Source organism: Salmo trutta, unplaced genomic scaffold (assembly GCF_901001165.1).
Source record: "Salmo trutta unplaced genomic scaffold, fSalTru1.1, whole genome shotgun sequence".
In the NCBI taxonomy this organism is placed as follows: Eukaryota; Metazoa; Chordata; class Actinopteri; order Salmoniformes; family Salmonidae; genus Salmo; species Salmo trutta.
The window spans coordinates 2,269,776-2,292,713 of NW_021823237.1; the positions used below are offsets into that span (position 1 = coordinate 2,269,776).

The 22,938-nt window shown below is 46.6% G+C and overlaps 1 protein-coding gene and 1 long non-coding RNA gene across 3 annotated transcripts; both read left to right on the forward strand.

Moving 5' to 3' along the window:
* The first annotated feature begins 8,667 nt into the window (after positions 1–8,667).
* LOC115189822 (uncharacterized) lies at positions 8,668–9,516 on the forward strand. 2 transcript variants are annotated; one of them, XR_003877004.1, is made up of 3 exons: positions 8,668–8,899; positions 9,050–9,207; positions 9,451–9,516. It is a non-coding gene; the product is annotated as an uncharacterized LOC115189822 (long non-coding RNA). The 2 variants fall into 2 exon arrangements; XR_003877003.1 differs by lacking the exon at positions 8,668–8,899 and having other exon boundaries at positions 8,946–9,207.
* A 5-nt stretch (positions 9,517–9,521) lies between these two features.
* Positions 9,522–22,906, forward strand: LOC115189809 (CWF19-like protein 1; the record flags this gene model as incomplete). Its single annotated transcript, XM_029748321.1, has 8 exons — positions 9,522–9,536; positions 9,611–9,695; positions 11,253–11,354; positions 11,717–11,931; positions 12,692–12,807; positions 14,649–14,732; positions 18,266–18,400; positions 22,727–22,906. Coding segments are annotated over 7 exons (648 nt in total), but the record flags the coding sequence as incomplete, so codon positions are not given.
* Between the last annotated feature and the right edge of the window lie 32 nt (positions 22,907–22,938).

The window sequence follows — 22,938 nt, forward strand, 5'->3', positions numbered from 1 at the left end:
GAGACCAGGATGGAGGCAAATGCCAGGATGGAGAACCTCTCTGGTGGAGTTTTCCGCTAGATAACACAGCCACAAAGCCAAATCGTAAAAATTCATGAAAAAAATGTCTTAATTTAATGTTAGGGCTATGTATAAGGTTAGCAGTGTTAGTTTTAAAATCATAATTTAAGAATATATTCTGTAGAAATAGGCGGGGGTTATGACTTTGTGGCTGTGTTAACTAGTGACGACCCTCTAGTAGAGAAGGCATGAGGGTTGCCAGATAAGGTGGAAAAAACAAAGTTTCTTCAGTTGCTTTGGTCAGAGAGGAAGAGGCAAAGTACTTCGCCCGAAATCTGTCCACGATAAATAAGACCACGAATTGAGAAATGTTCGTATAGAGGTCAATGAGTGTCAAATTTGGTCAACAAAAAAGGTAATTGCTAATTTGCTTCATGAGGCTTATTTGATCCAATAGAAGTTTCGTAATGGTTAGGTTGTGTTATGAATGCACTGATGCAGGTGGAAATGTAGCATTTCAGCAACTTTAAAAAAAATGACATTGCCATTGAGGGCTTCCACCATTTTAAAGTAGTCAACTGGGTGGGGATTTCTATTAGTTGAAGGAAATCAGCCAATGAAGAAGAAAATTGACTACTTTAAAATGGAGATAGCCTTAATGGCGATGCCCATGCTGTCACAGATGCTATAATGGCACAGATACAAAGATGAGTCCTCTATCTCTCTCTCTATGGCCAGTTGTTCACCGCTATTTGCCCTATCATTGGCTATAATGGTCCTACCTGATCTTGCCTCCTCCCACTTCCATCTTTGAGGACATGTATTTCCATTGTAGAGCAGTCAATCGACTATATTGTCAATATAATAGACAGTCTTTGCTTTGGTTCAAATCTAAAGGTGTCCAACAAACTAAAGGTCTCCAAACTGTCAACGGATCTCAACAAAATAAAATGGAACATTTGTTTATGATTTTGGAGTGGGACAACTTTTCCAACTAGAATAATTAAAAATATAAACTTATCTGGCAACCCGGAGCATTCACATTGCTCTATCGTCAGTCATCGGACTAGAATCATTTTGGTATAAACGATTTTTGAAAGAGCTCTAACATGTCGGAGAGTAAGTATATAGAAATCACGTATTTGATAAATAATAAATATTGTATAATGGAGGATTCTGTGTTAACTCATTTGCAGCTTGCAATCAGCTCAGACACACACCTGATCCCATCAAATACCAACTGGAATAAGGTATTGCTTGTGATTTATTGGAAGGAAAGCTTGGAGCAAATTCATCAAGGGACAGTATTACAGTTCAATAGATTTTTTTATTTTTTTTATTTATGTAAATAAAATAAGGCTTTAACAGAGGATTTGATAGGATAGATAAACTGAAATAACTGAACTATGAATATGATTGAATATATTTTACATCTCTTGTTCTCTCATGTGCATGTTATAATTAAGGATCCCATTTAGTTCCTGCCAAGGCAGAAGCTACTCTTCCTGGGGTTTATTATGGATCCCCATTAGTTCCTGCCAAGGCAGCAGCTACTCTTCCTGGGGTTTATTATGGATCCCCATTAGTTCCTGCCAAGGCAGCAGCTACTCTTCCTGGGGTTTATTATGGATCCCCATTAGTTCCTGCCAAGGCAGCAGCTACTCTTCCTGGGGTTTATTATGGATCCCCATTAGTTCCTGCCAAGGCAGCAGCTACTCTTTCTGGGGGTTTATTATGGATCCCCATTAGCTACTGCCAAGGCAGCAGCTACTCTTCCTGGGTCCAGCAAAATTAAGGCCGTTATATACATATTTTTTTAAACATTACAATACATTCACAACAGATTTCACAACACATTAAGTGTGCCCTCTGGCCCCAACTCTACTACCACATATCTACAACACAAAATCCATGTGTACGTGTGTGTCTAGTGCGTATGTTGTAATGTGTGTATGTGTGTGCGTGTCTGTGCCTGTGTTTGTCTCTTCCCAGTCCCCAATGTTCCATAAGGTGTATTTTAATTTAATTTTTTAAATCTGATTCTACTGCTTGCATCAGTTACCTGATATGGAATAGAGTTCCATGTAGTCATGGCTCTATGTAGTACTGTGCACCTCCCATAGTCTGTTCTGGACTTGGGGACTGTGAAGAGACCTCTGGTGGCATGTCTTGTGGGGTATGGATGGGTGTCTGAGCTGTGTGCCAGTAGTTTAAACAGACCTCTGGTGGCATGTCTTGTGGGGTATGGATGGGTGTCTGAGCTGTGTGCCAGTAGTTTATACAGACCTCTGGTGGCATGTCTTGTGGGGTATAGATGGGTGTCTGAGCTGTGTGCCAGTAGTTTATACAGACCTCTGGTGGCATGTCTTGTGGGGTATGTATGGGTGTCTGAGCTGTGTGCTAGTAGTTTAAACAGACCTCTGGTGGCATGTCTTGTGGGGTATGTATGGGTGTCTGAGCTGTGTGCTAGTCAGTTTATACAGACCTCTGGTGGTATGTCTTGTGGGTATGTATGGGTGTCCGAGTTTTGTGCCAGTAGTTTAAACAGACCTCTGGTGGCATGTCTTGTGGGGTATGGATGGGTGTCTGAGCTGTGTGCCAGTCAGTTTAAACAGACATTTACATTTAAGTCATTTAGCAGACGCTCTTATCCAGAGCGACTTACAAATTGGTGCATTCACCTTATGATATCTAGTGGAACAACCACTTTACAATAGTGCATCTAAATCTTTTTGGGGGGGGGGTTAGAAGGATTACTTTATCCTATCCCAGGTATTCCTTAAAGAGGTGGGGTTTCAGGTGTCTCCGGAAGGTGGTGATTGACTCCGCTGTCCTGGCGTCGTGAGGGAGCTTGTTCCACCATTGGGGTGCCAGAGCAGCGAACAGTTTTGACTGGGCTGAGCGGGAACTGTGCTTCCGCAGAGGTAGGAGGGCGAGCAGGCCAGAGGTGGATGAACGCAGTGCCCTTGTTTGGGTGTAGGGGCCTGATCAGAGCCTGAAGGTACGGAGGTGCCGTTCCCCTCACAGCTCCGTAGGCAAGCTCCATGGACTTGTAGCGGATGCGAGCTTCAACTGGAAGCCAGTGGAGAGAGCGGAGGAGCGGGGTGACGTGAGAGAACTTGGGAAGGTTGAACACCAGACGGTCTGCGGCGTTCTGGATGAGTTGTAGGGGTTTAATGGCACAGGCAGGGAGCCCAGCCAACAGCGAGTTGCAGTAATCCAGACGGGAGATGACAAGTGCCTGGACTAGGACCTGCGCCGCTTCCTGTGTGAGGCAGGGTCGTACTCTGCGAATGTTGTAGAGCATGAACCTACAGGATCGGGTCACCGCCTTGATGTTAGTGGAGAACGACAGGGGTGTTGTCCAGGGTCACGCCAAGGTTCTTAGCACTCTGGGAGGAGGACACAAGGGAGTTGTCAACCGTGATGGTGAGATCATGGAACGGGGCAGTCCTTCCCCGGGAGGAAGAGCAGCTCCGTCTTGCCGAGGTTCAGCTTGAGGTGGTGAGCCGTCATCCACACTGATATGTCTGCCAGACATGCAGAGATGCGATTCGCCACCTGGTTATCAGAAGGGGGAAAGGAGAAGATTAATTGTGTGTCGTCTGCGTAGCAATGATAGGAGAGACCATGTGAGGATATGACCGAGCCAAGGGACTTGGTGTATAGTGAGAATAGGAGAGCGGCCTAGAACAGAGCCCTGGGGGACACCAGTGGTGAGAGAACGTGGTGCGGAGACAGATTCTCGCCACGCCACCTGGTAGGAGCGACCTGTCAGGTAGGACGCATCTCAAGCGTGGCCGCGCCGGAGATGCCCAGCTCGGAGAGGGTGGAGAGGAGGATCTGATGGTTCACAGTAGTTTAGACAGACCTCATGGTGGCATGTCTTGTGGGGTATGCATGGCTGTCCCGAGCTGTGTGCCAGTAGTTTAGACAGACCTCTGCTGGCATGTCTTGTGGGGTATGCATGGCTGTCCGAGCTGTGTGCTAGTAGTTAAAAAACGTCTTACGGATCAGTGTCCCGTTAGCAGGACAACTTCCAGTGAAACTGAGGGCGCGCAATTCAAATTTTGGTACATATAAGTATCTGATAACAGCTGAAAGCTTAAATTCCTTGTTAATCTAACTGCACCGTCCGATTTACAGTAGCTATTACAGCGAAAACATGCCATAGCGATTGTTTGAGGACAGCGCCCCACATCAAAATATTTTTCCACCGGCACAGTTTTCATACATTCACATATAACAATTAAATATTCACTTACTTTTTGAAAATCTTTCTCTGATTTGTCATCCAAAGGGTCCCAGCTATAACATGTAGTGTCATTTTGTTAGATAAAATCCTTCTTTATATCCCAAAAAGTCTGTTTAGTTGGCGCCATCGATTTGAGTAATCCACTCATTCAACTTGCAGAGAAAGGAATTCAAAAATCTACCCCTAAACTTTGTTTCAACAAGTCAACACACCGTTTCTATTTACTCCTCAGATACCCTAAAATGTGATCAAACTATAATATTTATTTGGAAAGAAGTATGTTCAATAGGAAACCGATTTTAGCAGGTGCGTAATGTCTTCATGGCGGAAACACAAATTTCCAAGACTGCGTCCTTCTACTAAAACTGTTATTTCTTATTCGTTTTTGAAGTTACAAGCCTGAAACCTTGAACAGACTGCTGACACCCTAATTGTCAATATGACCTTTCTCTTGCATTTCTAAGAGGCTGGTCTCTCAACAAAAGATTCTGGAAGGTTTTTTCTTGGGATTTAATTCTATCATACCAATATTTCTACAAACTTCAAAGTGTTTCTTTCCAATGGTACCAATTATATGCATATCCTGGCTTCAGGGCCTGAGCTACAGGCAGTTTACTTTGGGCACGTCATTCAGACAGGAAGTGGAGAAAAAAGGGGCCTATCCCTAAGAAGTTTTTAAACAGATAGCTCGGTGCATTTAACATGTCAAAACTTCTCACAACACAAGTAGTGATGAAGTCCAATCTCTCCTCTACTTTGAGCAAGGAGAGATTGACATGCATATTATTAATGTTAACTCTCTGTGTACTTAAAGGGCCAGCCGTGCTGCCCTGTTCTGATCCAATTGTAATTCTCCTAAGTCCCCTCATTGTGGAACCTGACCACACGACTAAACATAATTCCAGGTGGGACAAAACTAGGGCCTGTAGGACCTGCCTTGTTGATAGTGCCTGTTAAGAAGGTAGAAACTAGAGCCTGTAGGACCTGCCTTGTTGATAGTGCTGTTAAGAAGGTAGAAGAACTAGGGCCTGTAGGACCTGCCTTGTTGATAGTGTTGTTAAGAAGGGTAGAAACTAGGGCCTGTAGGACCTGCCTTGTTGATAGTGTTGTTAAGAAGGTAGAAACTAGGGCCTGTAGGACCTGCCTTGTTGATAGTGTTTGTTAAGGTAGAAACTAGGGCCTGTAGGACCTGCCTTGTTGATAGTGTTGTTAAAAGGTAGAAACTAGGGCCTGTAGGACCTGCCTCGTTGATAGTGTTGTTAAGAAGGTAGAAACTAGGGCCTGTAGGACCTGCCTCGTTGATAGTGTTGTTCAGAAGGTAGAAACTAGGGCCTGTAGGACCTGCCTCGTTGATAGTGTTGTCAGAAGGTAGAAACTAGGGCCTGTAGGACTTGCCTTGTTGATAGTGTTGTTAAGAAGGTAGAAACTAGGGCCTGTAGGACCTGCCTTGTTGATAGTGTGTTAAGGTAGAAACTAGGGCCTGTAGGACCTGACTTGTTGATAGTGCTGTTTAACGCGTCGCTGCTCTTTAACGCATCACTGCTCTTTAACGTATCGCTGCTCTTTAACGCATCGCTGCTCTTTAACGCATCGCTGCTCTTTAACGCATCGCTGCTCTTTAACGCATCGCTGCTCTTTAACGCATCGCTGCTCTTTAAAACGCATCGCTGCTCTATACGCATCGCTGCTCTTTAACGCATCGCTGCTCTTTAACGTATCGCTGCCTATTAACGCATCGCTGCTCTGCTCTTTAACGCATCGCTGCTCTGTAACGCATCGCTGCTCTTTAACGCATCGCTGCTCTTTAACGCATCGCTGCTGCTCTTTAACGCATCGCTGCTCTGCTCTTTAACGCATCGCTGCTCTGTAATGCATCGCTGCTCTTTAACGCATCGCTGCTCTTTAACGCATCGCTGCTCTTTAATGCATCGCTGCTCTGTAACGCATCGCTGCTCTGTAACGTATCGCTGCTCTTTAACCGCATCGCTGCTCTTTAACGCATCGCTGCTCTTTAACGCATCGCTGCTCTTTAACGCATCGCTGCTCTTTAACGTATCGCTGCTCTGCTCTGTACGTATCGCTGCTCTTTAACGCATCGCTGCTCTTTAACGCATCGCTGCTCTTTAACGTATCGCTGCTCTGTAACGTATCGCTGCTCTTTAACGCATCGCTGCTCTTTAATGCATCGCTGCTCTGTAACGCATCGCTGCTCTGTAACGCATCGCTGGCTCTTTAACGCATCGCTGCTCTTTAACCGCATCGCTGATCTTTAACGTATCGCTGCTCTGCTCTGTAACGTATCGCTGCTCTTTAACGCATCGCTGCTCTTTAACGCATCGCTGCTCTGCTCTTTAAACGCATCGCTGCTCTTTAACGCATCGCTGCTCTTTAACGTATCGCTGCTCTTTAACGCATCGTGCTCTTTAACGCATCGCTGCTCTTTAACGCGTCGCTGCTCTGCTCTTTAACGCATCGCTGCTCTTTAACGCATCGCTGCTCTTTAACGCGTCGCTGCTCTGCTCTTTAACGCATCGCTGCTCTTTAACGCGTCGCTGCTCTTTAACGTATCGCTGCTCTTTAACGTATCGCTGCTCTTTAACGCGTCGCTGCTCTTTAACGCATCGCTGCTCTGCTCTTTAACGCATCGCTGCTCTGCTCTTTAACGTATCGCTGCTCTTTAACGCATCGCTGCTCTGCTCTTTAACATTTCGCTGCTCTTTAACGCATCGCTGCTCTTTAACGCATCGCTGCTCTTTAACGCATCGCTGCTCTTTAACGCATCGCTGCTCTTTAACGCATCGCTGCTCTTTAACGCGTCGCTGCTCTTTAACGCATCGCTGCTCTGCTCTTTAACGCATCGCTGCTCTGCTCTGTAACGTATCGCTGCTCTTTAACGCATCGCTGCTCTGCTCTTTAACGTATCGCTGCTCTTTAACGCATCGCTGCTCTTTAACGCATCGCTGCTCTTTAACGCATCGCTGCTCTTTAAACGTATCGCTGCTCTTAAACGGCATCGCTGCTCTGCTCTTTAACGCATCGCTGCTCTTTAATTTAATGTTGTGAATACCATGTAGGGTAGCTGTGAAAACCATGTAGCTTGTTGTGATACCATGTAGGGTAGCTGTGAAAACCAATGTAGCTTGTTGTGAATACCATGTAGGGTAGCTGTGAAAACCATGTAGCTTGTTGTGAATACCATGTAGGGTAGCTGTGAAAACCATGTAGCTTGTTGTGAATACCATGTAGGGTAGCTGTGAAAACCATGTAGCTTGTTGTGAATACCATGTAGGGTAGCTGTGAAAACCATGTAGCTTGTTGTGAATACCATGTAGGGTAGCTGTGAATACCATGTAGCTTGTTGTGAATACCATGTAGGGTAGCTGTGACAAACCATGTAGCTTGTTGTGAATACATGTAGGGTAGCTGTGAAAACCATGTAGCTTGTTGTGAATACCATGTAGGGTAGCTGTGATACCATGTAGCTTGTTGTGAATATCATGTAGGGTAGCTGTGAAAACCATGTAGCTTGTTGTGAATACCATGTAGGGTAGCTGTGAAAACCATGTAGCTTGTTGTGAATACCATGTAGGGTAGCTGTGAAAACCATGTAGCTTGTTGTGAATACCATGTAGGGTAGCTGTGAATACCATGTAGGGTAGCTGTGAATACCATGTAGGGTAGATAGCTCAGTAAATGCGTTTAGCCCCTGATCAGTGCATGAGAGAAGACCAGTGAAGAAAGCCAACTAGCACGAATTATTCAGGCAGGTTGTTTGTGCTGTTTCGAAGTCGAACTGGTGTCTCTGCCTCAACGGCGACATGATGAAATTACAGACCGGCTATGAGCGGTTTCCGAGGCGCTGTGCGTGTAACTAAAGCTCGTTAGCACATCATGTTAACTAGCTAGCACATCATGTTAACTAGCTAGCACGTCATGTTAACTAGCTAGCACGTCATGTTAACTAGCTAGCACGTCATGTTAACTAGCTAGCACGTGATGTTAACTAGCTAGCATGGTCATGTTAACTAGCTAGCACATCGTGTTAACTAGCTAGCACGTCATGTTAACTAGCTAGCACGTCAGCTTACTGCCGAGTTAAATCAAATACATCGAAAAATCTCATTCTTTGCAGGTCAGGGGTATAGCCTTTCCCCTGAATTTTAGGTTTTATTTTTGGTTAACCAAAACAGAGCACCTCGGGGAAAGAGTCAAATTCCAGGATTTAGAAAGGAGAAGAGACATTTGGTCCGGTTATCACTAGTTACCACAGCCACAAAATCCAGTCCTGCCTATTTCTACAATGTATCTACTTAAATTGTAAGCCTAACGTTAACCTCAGTGCTAACCGTATACCTAACCTTAAATTAAGACCAAAAAGCAACAATGTATGCATTTTTACGATAGACCATTTTGTTTAACTTTGTGGCTGTGGTAACTAGTGACGACACTGACGTCGGGGTTGCCAGATATGAGAGGAAACAGGACAGTCGCTTTGGTTCAAAACTGAAGGTGTCCTACTAAAGCATGTCTCCAAAATGCCGAAGGACAACACAAAATCATTTCTTTATGAGTTTGTAGCGTGTACAACACTAAATATCTGGCTACCCGGCGGACTGTCCATCCATCCGAATAGAATCATTTCCGGTATAAAGGATTTGTCTTTGTTTTATTAAAGTAATCCATCATGTCGGGGGGGGGGGGGTACCTATACAAATCACGTATTAGCTCAATAATAAACGTTGTGTTTGCATGGTTCTGTGTTAATTGTACTAATAACCAGAATGTGTTTTATAGAGATGGGAAGGTTTATTTCGTCCGTAACAGAGGGGGAAGAATATTATCGACGCACACTGTCTACAGCTAGCTATCCGGAGACGAGCTAGCTAACACACTAGCTAACAAAAACTCTGCTTTTCTACTTTTAACGGAATGGGGGAAAAACCGTTGAAGATGTAAGTTTACACTTATGATAATTCCTAGTTATTTATTAGCTTCCCCCTAACTTGGTAGTAAAGGTCAAAGTCATAACCTAATAAAAACTAGCTAGCAGTGAAAGTAAAACACAACAAGCCGTGTAGGTAACTAGATGGCTACGGTTGTCCAGTTTCTTCATGAGAAAGTACACTTGCTGTTTTCAATAAACTCTGCACATAACTAGCTAGCTACAATTTCAATACTGTTTTAATCTATTCTAGCCTCGCATGTGGTGACGTGGAAGGAAGCATTAATGCTGTGTTTAACCGCGTCCGAACCGTCCAGAAGAAGAGCGGCCCAGTTTGATGTAAGTCCTAACCACACAATCCACACACTCTCACACACATCCCATCAGTATCTCATCTCCTATTCTCTCTGCAGCTGTTGCTCTGTGTAGGAAACTTCTTCGGTTCCTCTCCAGAAGCTCAGGCTGAATGGCAGGAGTACAAATCTGGAGCAAAGAAAGGTAACCTATTGTGGGTCTGGAGTTAGGAACGGCATTGTGGGGTTAGGAACGGCATTGTGGGTCTGGAGTAGGAACGGCATTGTGGGTCAGGAGTTAGGAACGGCATTGTGGGTCCGGAGTTAGGAACGGCATTGTGGGTCAGGAGTTAGGAACGGCATAGGGTCTGGAGTTAGGAACGGCATTGTGGGTCTGGAGTTAGGAACGGCATTGTGGGTCTGGAGTTAGGAACGGCATTGTGGGTCTGGAGTTAGGAACGGCATTGTGGGTCAGGAGTTAGGAACGGCATTGTGGGTCTGGAGTTAGGAACGGCATTGTGGGGTCTGGAGTTAGGAACGGCATTGTGGGTCTGGAGTTAGGAACGGCTGTGGGTCATGGGAGTTAGGAACGGCATTGTGGGTCAGGAGTTAGGAACGGCATTGTGGGTCAGGAGTTAGGAACGGCATTGTGGGGTCAGGAGTTAGGAACGGCATTGTGGGGTCAGGAGTTAGGAACGGCATTGTGGGGTCAGGAGTTAGGAACGGCATTGTGGGGTCAGGAGTTAGGAACGGCATTGTGGGGTCTGGAGTTAGGAACGGCATTGTGGGGTCTGGAGTTAGGAACGGCATTGTGGGGTCTGGAGTTAGGAACGGCATTGTGGGTCTGCATTGTGGGTCAGGAGTTAGGAACGGCATTGTGGGTCTGGAGTTAGGAACGGCATTGTGGGTCTGCAATTGTGGGTCAGGAGGTTAGGAACGGCATTGTGGGTCTGGAGTTAGGAACGGCATTGTGGGGTCCGGAGTTAGGAACGGCATAGTGGTCTGGAGTTAGGAACGGCATTGTGGGTCAGGAGTTAGGAACGGCATTGTGGGTCAGGAGTTTAGGAACGGCATTGTGGGTCCAGGAGTTAGGAAACGGCATTGTGGGGTCTGGAGTTAGGAACGGCATTGTGGTCTGGAGTAGGAACGGGCATTGTGGGTCGGAGTAGGAACGGCATTGTGGGGTCGGAGTTAGGAACGGCATTGTGGGTCTGGAGTTAGGAACGGCATTGTGGGTCTGGAGTTAGGAACGGCATGTGGGTCTGGAGTTAGGAACGGCATTGTGGGTCCTGAGTTAGGAACGGCATTGTGGGTCTGGAGTTAGGAACGGCATTGGTGGTCTAGGAGTTAGGAACGGCATTGTGGGTCTGCATTGTGGGTCAGGAGTTAGGAACGGCATTGTGGGTCTGGAGTTTGGAACGGCATTGTGGGTCAGGAGTTAGGAACGGCATTGTGGGGTCAGGAGTTAGGAACGGCATTGTGGGTCTGGAGTTAGGAACGGCATTGTGGGTCTGGAGTTAGGAACGGCATTGTGGGTCTGGAGTTAGGAACGGCATTGTGGGTCTGGAGTTAGGAACGGCATTGTGGGGTCAGGAGTTAGGAACGGCATTGTGGGGTCAGGAGTTAGGAACGGCATTGTGGGTCTGGAGTTAGGAACGGCATTGTGGGTCTGGAGTTAGGAACGGCATTGTGGGTCTGGAGTTAGGAACGGCATTGTGGGTCTGGAGTTAGGAACGGCATTGTCTTGACTTTGTTGTTGCAGCTCCCATCCACACCTACATCCTGGGAGCAGCCAGCCAGGAGACCACCCGCTTCTTCCCCAGTGCTGACGGCTGTGAGCTGGCTGACAACATCACCTACCTGGGTAAGAATAGACTCTGACCCCTGAGTAGACTGACATCACCTACCTGGGTAAGAATAGACTCTGACCCCTGACCCCTAAGTAGACTGACATCACCTACCTGGGTAAGAATAGACTCTGACCCCTGAGTAGACTGACATCACCTACCTGGTTAAGAGTAGACTCTGACCCTGAGTAGACTGACATCACCTACCTGGTTAAGAGTAGACTCTGACCCTGAGTAGACTGACATCACCCTGGGTAAGAGTAGCCTCTGACCCCTGACCCTGAGTAGACTGACATCACCTACCTGAGTAATACCGCTCTGTATTTCCACTGCTGTTTCACAGGCTTGACCGTAACATATCTCTCTCTCTGTGTGTCAGGTCGTCGAGGTGTTTTCTCCGGGGCGTCAGGCCTGCAGATAGCGTATGTGAGTGGTCGTGAGGGGCGGCAGGACCCGACTCCAGCTCACTGCTTCTCTCCTAAAGACCTCAGTCAGCTGGTGGAGCCACTGATTAGCAACAACCAGTTCAGAGGAGTGGACATCCTGCTGACATCACAGTGGCCCCGCGGAGTCTGGCAGTACGCCAACAGCCCCGTAAGACACTCAAACTGTCCTCTGTCTGTCCCAACTGTCCTCTGTCTGTCCCAACTGTCCTCTGTCTGTCCCAACTGTCCTCTGTCTGTCCCAACTGTCCTCTGTCTGTCCCAACTGTCCTCTTGTCTAACCCAACTGTCCTCTTGTCTGTCCCAACTGTCCTCTTGTCTAACCCAACTGTCCTTTTGTCTAACCCACCCAACTGTCCTCTTGTCTAACCCAACTGTCCTTTTGTCTAACCGACCCAACTGTCCTTTTGTCTAACCCACCCAACTGTCCTCTTGTCTAACCCAACTGTCCTTTTGTCTAACCCACCCAACTGTCCTCTGTCTAACCCACCCAACTGTCCTTGTCTGACCCAACTGTCCTTTTGTCTAACCGACCCAACTGTCCTCTTGTCTAACCGACCCAACTGTCCTCTTGTCTAACCGACCCAACAAACGGCATTGTGGGTCTGGAGTTAGGGCTGGGCGATATGGCCAAATTCTCATATCCCGATATGGAACATATTTTCTGTAAATTCAATGAATCAATAGTTGGTATAAATGACCCCATGTAAAGGCCTATTCTCATTACATTTGGAATTAAACTCAACAAATAAAAGGTCATTTTGGTTATTTCTCCTTTTCTTTAGAACCTTTGTGCAAATGTTCAATGAAGCGCGTAACAAAATATAAAATATTAAGGTATAAAATCTAAAAAGGTAAATAGAAAAAGCTTCAGCTATAGTTTCAAACAAAATAAATATGTTTTGTTTCAGGAAGTGAACACTAAGTTCTGTGGAACGACCTCCATCTCCCACCTGGCCTTCAAGCTGAAGCCTCGATACCACTTCGCTGCTGTAGAGGGAGTTCACTATGAGAGACGACCTTACAGGCACACACACACACTCACACACACACACACACACACACACACTCACACACACACCACACAACACACACACACTATCACACACACACTATCACACACACACACTATCACACACACACACACTATCACACACACACTATCACACACACACACACACACTATCACACACACACTATCACACACACTATCACACACACATCACTATCACACACACACACACACACTACCTTACAGGTACACACACACACACACACACTACCTTACAGGTACACACACACACACACACACACTACCTTACAGGTACACACACACACACACACACACACACACACACACACACACACTACCTACAGGTACACACACACACACACACTACCTTACAGGTACACACACACACACACACACTACCTTACAGGTACACACACACACACACACACACACACACACACACACAACCTTACAGGTACACACACACACACACACACACTATCACACACACACACACTATCACACACACACACTATCACAATCACTATCACACACACACACTATCACACTATCACACACACACTATCACACACACTACACACACACACACACACACTATCACACACACACACTATCACACACACACACTATCACACACACACTATCTCACACACACACCACACACACAACACACACACACCACACACACACACACCACACACAACAAACCTTACAGGTACACATATCACACACACACTACACACACACACACACTATCACACACACACTATCACACACACACCACACACCACACCACACATATCACACACACTACAGGTACACACACACACACAACCTTACAGGTACACACACACACACACTATCTCACACACACACACACACACTATCACACACACACACACACTATCACACACACACACACTATCACACACACACTATCACACACACACTATCTCACACACACACACACTATCACACTATCACACACACACTATCTCACACAAACACACACACACACACACACCTTACAGGTACACACACACACACACCAACACACACTACCTTACAGGTACACACACACACTATCACACACACACACTATCGCACACACACACACACTATCACACACACACTACAGGTACACACACACACTATCACACACACTATCACACACACACTATCACACACACACACTATCACAATCACTATCACACACTACTTACAGGTACACACACACACACACCACACACAACCTTACAGGTACACACACACACACTATCACACACACACACACTATCACACACACACACTATCACACACTATCACACTCACACACACACTATCACACACACAACCTTACAGGTGTGTACACACACACACACACACACACACACACTATCACACAAACTACCTTACAGGTACACACACTATCACACTCACACACACTATCACACACACACACACACACACACACACACACACACACACTATCACACACTATCACACTCACACACACAACCTTACAGGTGTGTACACACACACTATCACACACTATCACACCACACACTATCACACACACACACTATCACACACAACCTTACAGGTACACACACACACTATCACACACACACTACACACACAACCTTACAGGTACACACACACACACACACACACACAACACACACACACACACACACACACACACACACACACACTTTCAGGGTAATACACACTGTATATAAACTACCATAATACCACTTTGCTGCGGTAGAGGGAGTTAACGTGTGTGTGTGTGGTGTGTGTGTGTGTGTGTGTGTGTGTGTGTGTGTGTGTAGGAATCATGTTGTTCTTCAGGAGAACACTCAGCACGTCAGCAGATTTATCGCCCTGGCAACCGTCAACAACCGGAGAAGAGAAAGGTGATGTTACTGACCACTCCCCTCTCTACTGACCACTCCCCTCTCTACTGGCCACTCCCCTCGGATGTTACTGACCACTCCCCTCTCTACTGACCACTCCCCTCTCTACTGGCCACTCCCCTCGGATGTTACTGACCACTCCCCTCTCTACTGACCATCCCTCTCTACTGGCCACTCCCCTCGGATGTTACTGCCACTCCCCTCTCTACTGGCCACTCCCCTCTCTGCTGACCACTCCCCTCGGATGTTACTGCCCACTCCCCTCTCTACTGGCCATCCCCTCTCTGCTGACCACTCCCTCGGATGTTACTGACCACTCCCCTCTCTACTGGCCACTCCCCTCGGATGTTACTGACCACTCCCCTCTCTGTGTTGGAGGATGTTATTGGCCACTCCCCTCTCTACTGACCACTCCCCTCTACTGACCACTCCCCTCTCTACTGGCCACTCCCCTCTGATGTTACTGACCACTCCCCTCTCTACTGGCCACTCCCCTCTCTACTGGCCACTCCCCTCGGATGTTACTGACACTCCCCTCTCTGTGTTGGAGGATGTTATTGGCCACTGGCAGCTTCATTAAATAGTACATGCAAAACACCAGAGTTGCTCTGTCCAGTGTCTGTGTTCTTTTGCCCATCTTAATCTTTTCTTTTATTGGCCAGTCTGAGAAATGGCTTTTTCTTTGCAACTCTGCCTAGAAGGCCACATCCCGGAGTCGCCTCTTCACTGTTGACGTTGAGACTGGTGTTTTTCCGGTACTATTTAATGAAGCTGCCAGTTGAGGACTTGAGACGTCTGTTTCTCAAACTAGATGCTCTAATGTACTTGTTCTCTGCTCAGTTGTGCACCGGGGCCTCCCACTTTCTATTCTGGTTAGAGCCAGTTGTGCTGTTCTGTGAAGGGAGTAGTACACAGCGTTGTACGAGATTTTCAGTTTCTTGGCAATTCCTCGCATGGAATAGCCTTCATTTCTCAGAACAAGAATAGACTGACGAGTTTCAGAAGAAAGTTCTTTGTTTCTGGCCATTTTGAGCCTGTAATCGAACCCACAAATGCTGATGCTCCAGATACTCAACTAGTCTAAAGAAGGCCAGTTTTATGCTTCTTTAATCAGAACAACAGTTTTCAGCTGTGCTAACATAATTGCAAAAGGGTTTTCTAATGATCAATTAGCCTTTTAAAATGATAAACTTTGATTAGCTAACACAACGTGCCATTGGAACACAGGAGTGATGGTTGCTGATAATGGGCCTCTGTAGATATTCCATTAAAAATCAGCTGTTTCCAGCTACAATAGTCATTTACAACATTAACAGTGTTTACACTGTATTTCTGATCAATTTGATGTTATTTTAATGGACAAAAATGTTGCTTTTCTTTCAAAAACAAGGACATTTCTAAGTGACCCAATCTTTGAAAGGTAGTGTACATCAGAACCTCTAGTACCAGGATGTATTGTAACTGTGTCTCTCTCTCTAGTACCAGGATGTACTGTAACTGTGTCTCTCTAGTACCAGGATGTATTGTAACTGTGTCTCTCTCTCTAGTACCAGGATGTATTGTATCTGTGTCTCTCTTCTCTAGTACCAGGATGTATTGTATCTGTGTCTCTCTCTCTCTAGTACCAGGATGTATTGTATCTGTGTCTCTCTCTCTAGTACCAGGATGTATTATATCTGTGTCTCTCTCTCTTAGTACCAGGATGTATTGTAACTGTGTCTCTCTCTCTCTCTCTAGTACCAGGATGTATTGTAACTGTGTCTCTCTCTCTCTAGTACCAGGATGTATTGTATCTGTGTCTCTCTCTCTCTCTAGTACCAGGATGTATTGTAACTGTGTCTCTCTCTAGTACCAGGATGTATTGTAACGGTGTCTCTCTCTCTCTAGTACCAGGATGTATTGTAACTGTGTCTCCTCTCTAGTACCAGGATGTATTGTAACTGTGTCTCTCTCTCTAGTACCAGGATGTATTGTAACTGTCTCTCTCTAATACCAGGATGTATTGTAACTGTGTCTCTCTCTAATACCAGGATGTATTGTATCTGTGTCTCTCTCTCTCTAGTACCAGGATGTATTGTAACTGTGTCTCTCTCTCTAGTACCAGGATGTATTGTAACTGTGTCTCTCTCTCTCTAGTACCAGGATGTATTGTAACTGTGTCTCTCTCTCTCTAGTACCAGGATGTATTGTAACTGTGTCTCTCTCTCTCTAGTACCAGGATGTATTGTAACTGTGTCTCTCTCTCTCTCTAGTACCAGGATGTATTGTAACTGTGTCTCTCTCTAGTACCAGGATGTATTGTAACTGTGTCTCTCTCTCTCTCTAGTACCAGGATGTATTGTATCTGTATCTCTCTCTAGTACCAGGATGTATTGTAACTGTGTCTCTCTCTAGTACCAGGATGTATTGTATCTGTATCTCTCTCTAGTACCAGGATGTATTGTAACTGTGTCTCTCTCTAGTACCAGGATGTATTGTAACTGTGTCTCTCTCTAATACCAGGATGTATTGTATCTGTATCTCTCTCTAGTACCAGGATGTATTGTATCTGTATCTCTCTCTAGTACCAGGATGTATTGTAACTGTGTCTCTCTCTAGTACCAGGATGTATTGTATCTGTATCTCTCTCTAGTACCAGGATGTATTGTAACTGTGTCTCTCTCTCTAGTACCAGGATGTATTGTAACTGTGTCTCTCTCTAGTACCAGGATGTATTGTAACTGTGTATCTCTCTCTAGTACCAGGATGTATTGTAACTGTGTGTCTCTCTAGTACCAGGATGTATTGTAACTGTGTCTCTCTCTCTCTCTCTAGTACCAGGATGTATTGTAACTGTGTCTCTCTCTCTCTCTCTAGTACCAGGATGTATTGTAACTGTGTCTCTCTCTCTCTCTCTCTCTCTAGTACCAGGATGTATTGTATCTGTGTCTCTCTCTAATACCAGGATGTATTGTAACTGTGTCTCTCTCTCTCTAGTACCAGGATGTATTGTAACTGTGTCTCTCTCTCTCTCTAGTACCAGGATGTATTATATCTGTGTCTCTCTCTCTCTAGTACCAGGATGTATTGTAACTGTGTCTCTCTCTCTCTCTAGTACCAGGATGTATTGTAACTGTGTCTCTCTCTCTCTCTAGTACCAGGATGTATTGTAACTGTGTCTCTCTCTCTCTCTAGTACCAGGATGTATTGTAACTGTGTCTCTCTCTCTCTCTAGTACCAGGATGTATTGTAACTGTGTCTCTCTCTCTCTCTAGTACCAGGATGTATTGTAACTGTGTCTCTCTCTCTCTAGTACCAGGATGTATTGTAACTGTGTCTCGCTTCTCTCTAGTACCAGGATGTATTGTAACTGTGTCTCTCTCTCTCTAGTACCAGGATGTATTGTAACTGTGTCTCGCTCTCTCTCTAGTACCAGGATGTATTGTAACTGTGTCTCTCTCTCTCTCTAGGACCAGGATGTATTGTAACTGTGTCTCGCTCTCTCTCTAGTACCAGGATGTATTGTAACTGTGTCTCTCTCTCTCTCTCTCTAGTACCTGTATGCCTTCAACATTATCCCGATGAAAAGCATGGAGGCATCAGAACTGGTCAAACAGCCTCAGGATGTCACTGAGAACCCTTACAGGAAGATGGTTGGAGAGAATACTCTATCAGACCCTACTGTCCAGGTCCACTCACACACACTGTTAGACCTCCTGTAAGGGTATTCAGATCCTATCTGACCCTACTGTCCAGGTACACTCACACACACTGTTAGGATCTGAAAACCTCTCAGGGTTTGGAGAAATGCTCCATGCTAAATAAAGGCCAACAACTAAGATACATGTGTATGTGGACACCCCTTCAAATGATTGGATTCTCCTATTTCGGCCACATTTGTTGCTGACGTGTATAAAATTGAGCACACAGCCATGCAATCTCCATAGACTAATATCGGCGGTAGAACGGCCTTACTGAAGAGCTCAGTGACTTTCAACGTGGAACCGTCACAGGATCCCACCTTTCCAACAAGTCAGAATGTCAACTCTCTCCGCTGTTAGAGCTGCCCCGGTCGACTGTAAGTGCTGTTATTGTGAAGTCTAGGAGCAGTAATGGCTCAGCCGTGAAGTGGTAGTCCACACTAGCTCACAGAACGGGACCGCCGAGGGAACGGGGACCGCCGAGGGAACGGGGACCGCCGAGGGAACGGGGACCGCCGAGGGAACGGAACGGGACCGCCGGGGGAACGGAACGGGGACGGCCGAGGGAACGGAACGGGGACGCCGAGGGAACGGAACGGGGACGGCCGAGGGAACGGAACGGGGACGGCCGAGGGAACGGAACGGGACCACCAAGTGCTGAAACACGTAGCGCGTAAAAACCGTCTGTCCTCGTTTGCAACACTCACTGAGTTCCAAACTGCCTCTGGAAGCAACGTCGGCACAGGAACTGTTTGTTGGGAGCTTCATGAAATGGGTTTCCATGTTTGCTAATTTATAATGCAAAATAAACAGAAATATCACCTTTACATAAGTATTCAGACCTTTTACTCAGTACTTTGTTGAAGTATCTTTGGCAGCGTTACAGCCTGAGTCTTCTTGGGTATGCTACAAGCTTGGCACACCTGTATTTGGGGAGTTTCTCCCATTCTTCTCTGCAGATCCACTCAAGCTCTGTCAGGTTGGATGGGGAGCGTTGCTGCACAGCTATTTCAGGTCTCTCCAGAGATGTTCAAGTCCAGGCTCTGGCTGGGCCACTCAAGGACATCCAGAGACTTGTCACGAAGCCACTCCTGCGTTGTCTTGGCTGTGTGCTTAGGGTCGTTGTCCTGTTGGAATGTGAACCTTCACCCCAGTCTGAGGTCCTGAGCGTTCTGGAGCAGGTTTTCATCAAGGATCTCGCTGTACTTTGCTCCGTTCATCTTTGCCTCTATCCTGACTAGTCTCTTAGTCCCTGCTGCTGAAAACATCCCCACAGCATGATGCTGCCACCACCATGCTTCACCGTAGGGATGGTGCCAGGTTTCCTCCAGACGTGATGCTTGGTGTTCAAGCCAAATAGTTGAATCTTGGTTTCATCAAACCACAGGTCTGAGAGTCTTTAGGTGCCTTTTGGCAAACTCCAAGCGGGCTGTCATGTGCCTTTTTACTGAGGAGTGGCTTCCGTCTGGCCACTCTACCATAAAGGCCTGATTGGTGGAGGGCTGCAGAGATGGTTTCCTTCCGGAAGGTTCTCCCATCTCACAGAGGACCTGTCAGAGTGACCATCGGGTTCTTGGTCACCTCCCTGACCAAGGCCCTTCTCCCCGATTGCTCAGTTTGGCCGGGCGCCAGCTCTAGGAAGAGTCTTGGTGGTTCCAAACTTCTTCCATTTAAGAATGATGGAGGCCACTGTGTTCTTGGGGACCTTCAACGCTGCAGAAATGTTTTGGTCCCCTTCCCCAGATCTGTGCCTCAACACAATCCTGTCTCGTAGCTCTACGGACAGTTCCTTTGACCTCATGGCTACTCCATATTAATGGTCATGATTTTGCAATGAGATTTTGGACGAGCAGGTGTCCACATACTTTTGGTCATGTAGTGTAGAAGGTGAACAACTATAAAATATTGAAATGTTGACTGACGGCGGACGGACGGACGGACGGACGGACATGGGAAGACCAACCCGTGCTGCCGACCTCAAGGAGGAACATCTCATTCCCCTCCAGAGGAAATGGCAAATCTAAATAGTCCTCCTGTTTGGTCCTTCCGGTGCCAAAGCATCAAGCCAGACCGTGGGGCTGAATAGACATTTAAAACAAGACATAAGGACACTAATGATCTAAAGGCCAAATTCCAATAAGGAATAATCATCAGAAAATAGCCTTCTTAAAAACACACACCGCTTCGACAATGCAGACGATAAATATACACTGAGTGGACAAAACATTAAGAACACTTCCTCATATGGAGTTGCTCCCCCCCCTTCAGCCCTCAGAACAGCCTCATTTCGTCGGGACATGGACTCTACAAGGTGTCGAAAGCGTTCCACAGGGATGCTGGTCCATGTTGACTCCAATGCTTCCAATAGTTGGCACGTTGGCTGGATGTCCTTTGGGTGGTGGACGATTGTTAATTCCAACGGGAAACTGTTGAGTGTGTAAAAACCAGCAGCTTTGCAGTTCTGGACACAAACTGGTGCATCTGGCACCTACTACCATATGCCGTTCAAAGGCACTTAAATACATGCTCAAAAAAAAAGGGAACACTTAAACAACACAATGTAACTCCAAGTCAATCACACTTCTGTGAAATCAAACTGTCCACTTAGGAAGCGACACTGATTGACAATAAATTTCACACGCTGTTGTGCAAATGGAATAGACAACAGGTGGAAATTATAGGCAATTAGCAAGACACCCCCAATAAAGGAGTGGTTCTGCAGGTGGTGACCACAGACCACTTCTCAGTTCCTATGCTTCCTGGCTGATGTTTTGGTCACTTTTGAATGCTGGCGGTGCTTTCACTCTAGTGGTAGCATGAGACGGAGTCTACAACCCACACAAGTGGCTCAGGTAGTGCAGCTCATCCTGGATGGCACATCAATGCGAGCTGTGGCAAGAAGGTTTGCTGTGTCTGTCAGCGTAGTGTCCAGAGCATGGAGGCGCTACCAGGAGACAGCCAGTACATCAGGAGACGTGGAGGAGGCGTAGGAGGGCAACAACCCAGCAGCAGGACCGCTACCTCCGCCTTTGTGCAAGAAGGAGCAGGAGGAGCACTGCCAGAGCCCTGCAAAATGACCTCATCAGGCCACAAATGTGCATGTGTCTGCTCAAACGGTCAGAAACAGACTCCATGAGGGTGGTATGAGGGCCCGACGTCCACAGGTGGGGGTTGTGCTTACAGCCCAACACCGTGCAGGACGTTTGGCATTTGCCAGAGAACACCAAGATTGGCAAATTCGCCACTGGTGCTCTGTGCTCTTCACAGATGAAGCAGGTTCACACTGAGCACGTGACAGATGTGACAGAGTCTGGAGACGTCGTGGAGAACGTTCTGCTGCCTGCAACATCCTCCAGCATGACCGGTTTGGCGGTGGGTCAGTCATGGTGTGGGGTGGCATTTCTTTGGGGGGCCGCACAGCCCTCCATGTGCTCGCCAGAGGTAGCCTGACTGCCATTAGGTACCGAGATGAGATCCTCAGACCCCTTGTGAGTCCATATGCTGGTGCGGTTGGCCCTGGGTTCCTCCTAATGCAAGACAATGCTAGACCTCATGGGCTGGAGTGTGTCAGCAGTTCCTGCAAGAGGAAGGCATTGATGCTATGGACTCCCGCCCGTTCCCCAGACCTGAATCCAATTGAGCACATCTGGGACATCATGTCTGCTCCATCCACCAACGCCACGTTGCACCACAGACTGTCCAGGAGTTGGCGGATGCTTTAGTCCAGGTCTGGGAGGAGATCCCTCAGGAGACCATCCGCCACCTCATCAGGAGCATGCCCAGGCATTGTAGGGAGGTCATACAGGCACGTGGGGCCACACACACTACTGAGCCTCATTTTGACTTGTTTTAAGGACATTACATCAAAGTTGGATCAGCCTGTAGTGTGGTTTTCCACTTTAATTTTGAGTGTGACTCCAAATCCAGACCTCCATGGGTTGATAAATTGGATTTCCATTGATTATTTTTGTGTGATTTTGTTGTCAGCACATTCAACTATGTAAAGAAAAAAGTATTTAAAAAGATTTTTATTCATTCAGATCTAGGATGTGTTGTTTAAGTGTTCCCTTTATGTTTTTGAGCAGTGTATTTTGTCTTGCCCGTTCACCCTCTGAATGGCACACAACACAATCCATGTCTCATTAGTCTCAAGGCTTAAAAATCATTCTTCAACCCGTCTCCTCTCCTTCATCTACACTGATTAAAGTGGATTTAACAAGTGACATTAATAAGGGATCATATCTTTCACCTGGATTCACCTGTTCAGTCTGTCATGGAAAGTGTTGTGAATGTTTTGTATACTGTATCTCTCAGGAGCCGGCATCTCAGTTCTTCTTTGACCTGGGGAAGAAGCAGCGTGGGGGGGGGTGTGGCCAGGGGGGCCGTGGGAGGAAGAGGCCCTCAGATGGAGACGGGCAGAATCAAGGACAGCCGTGGGATCCAGACAGGCAGAGTCAGAGACCACCCTTTGATCTAGACAGGCCTAAACAACCTCGCAGGCCCGTGAGCTCCTCGCTCTCACAGAC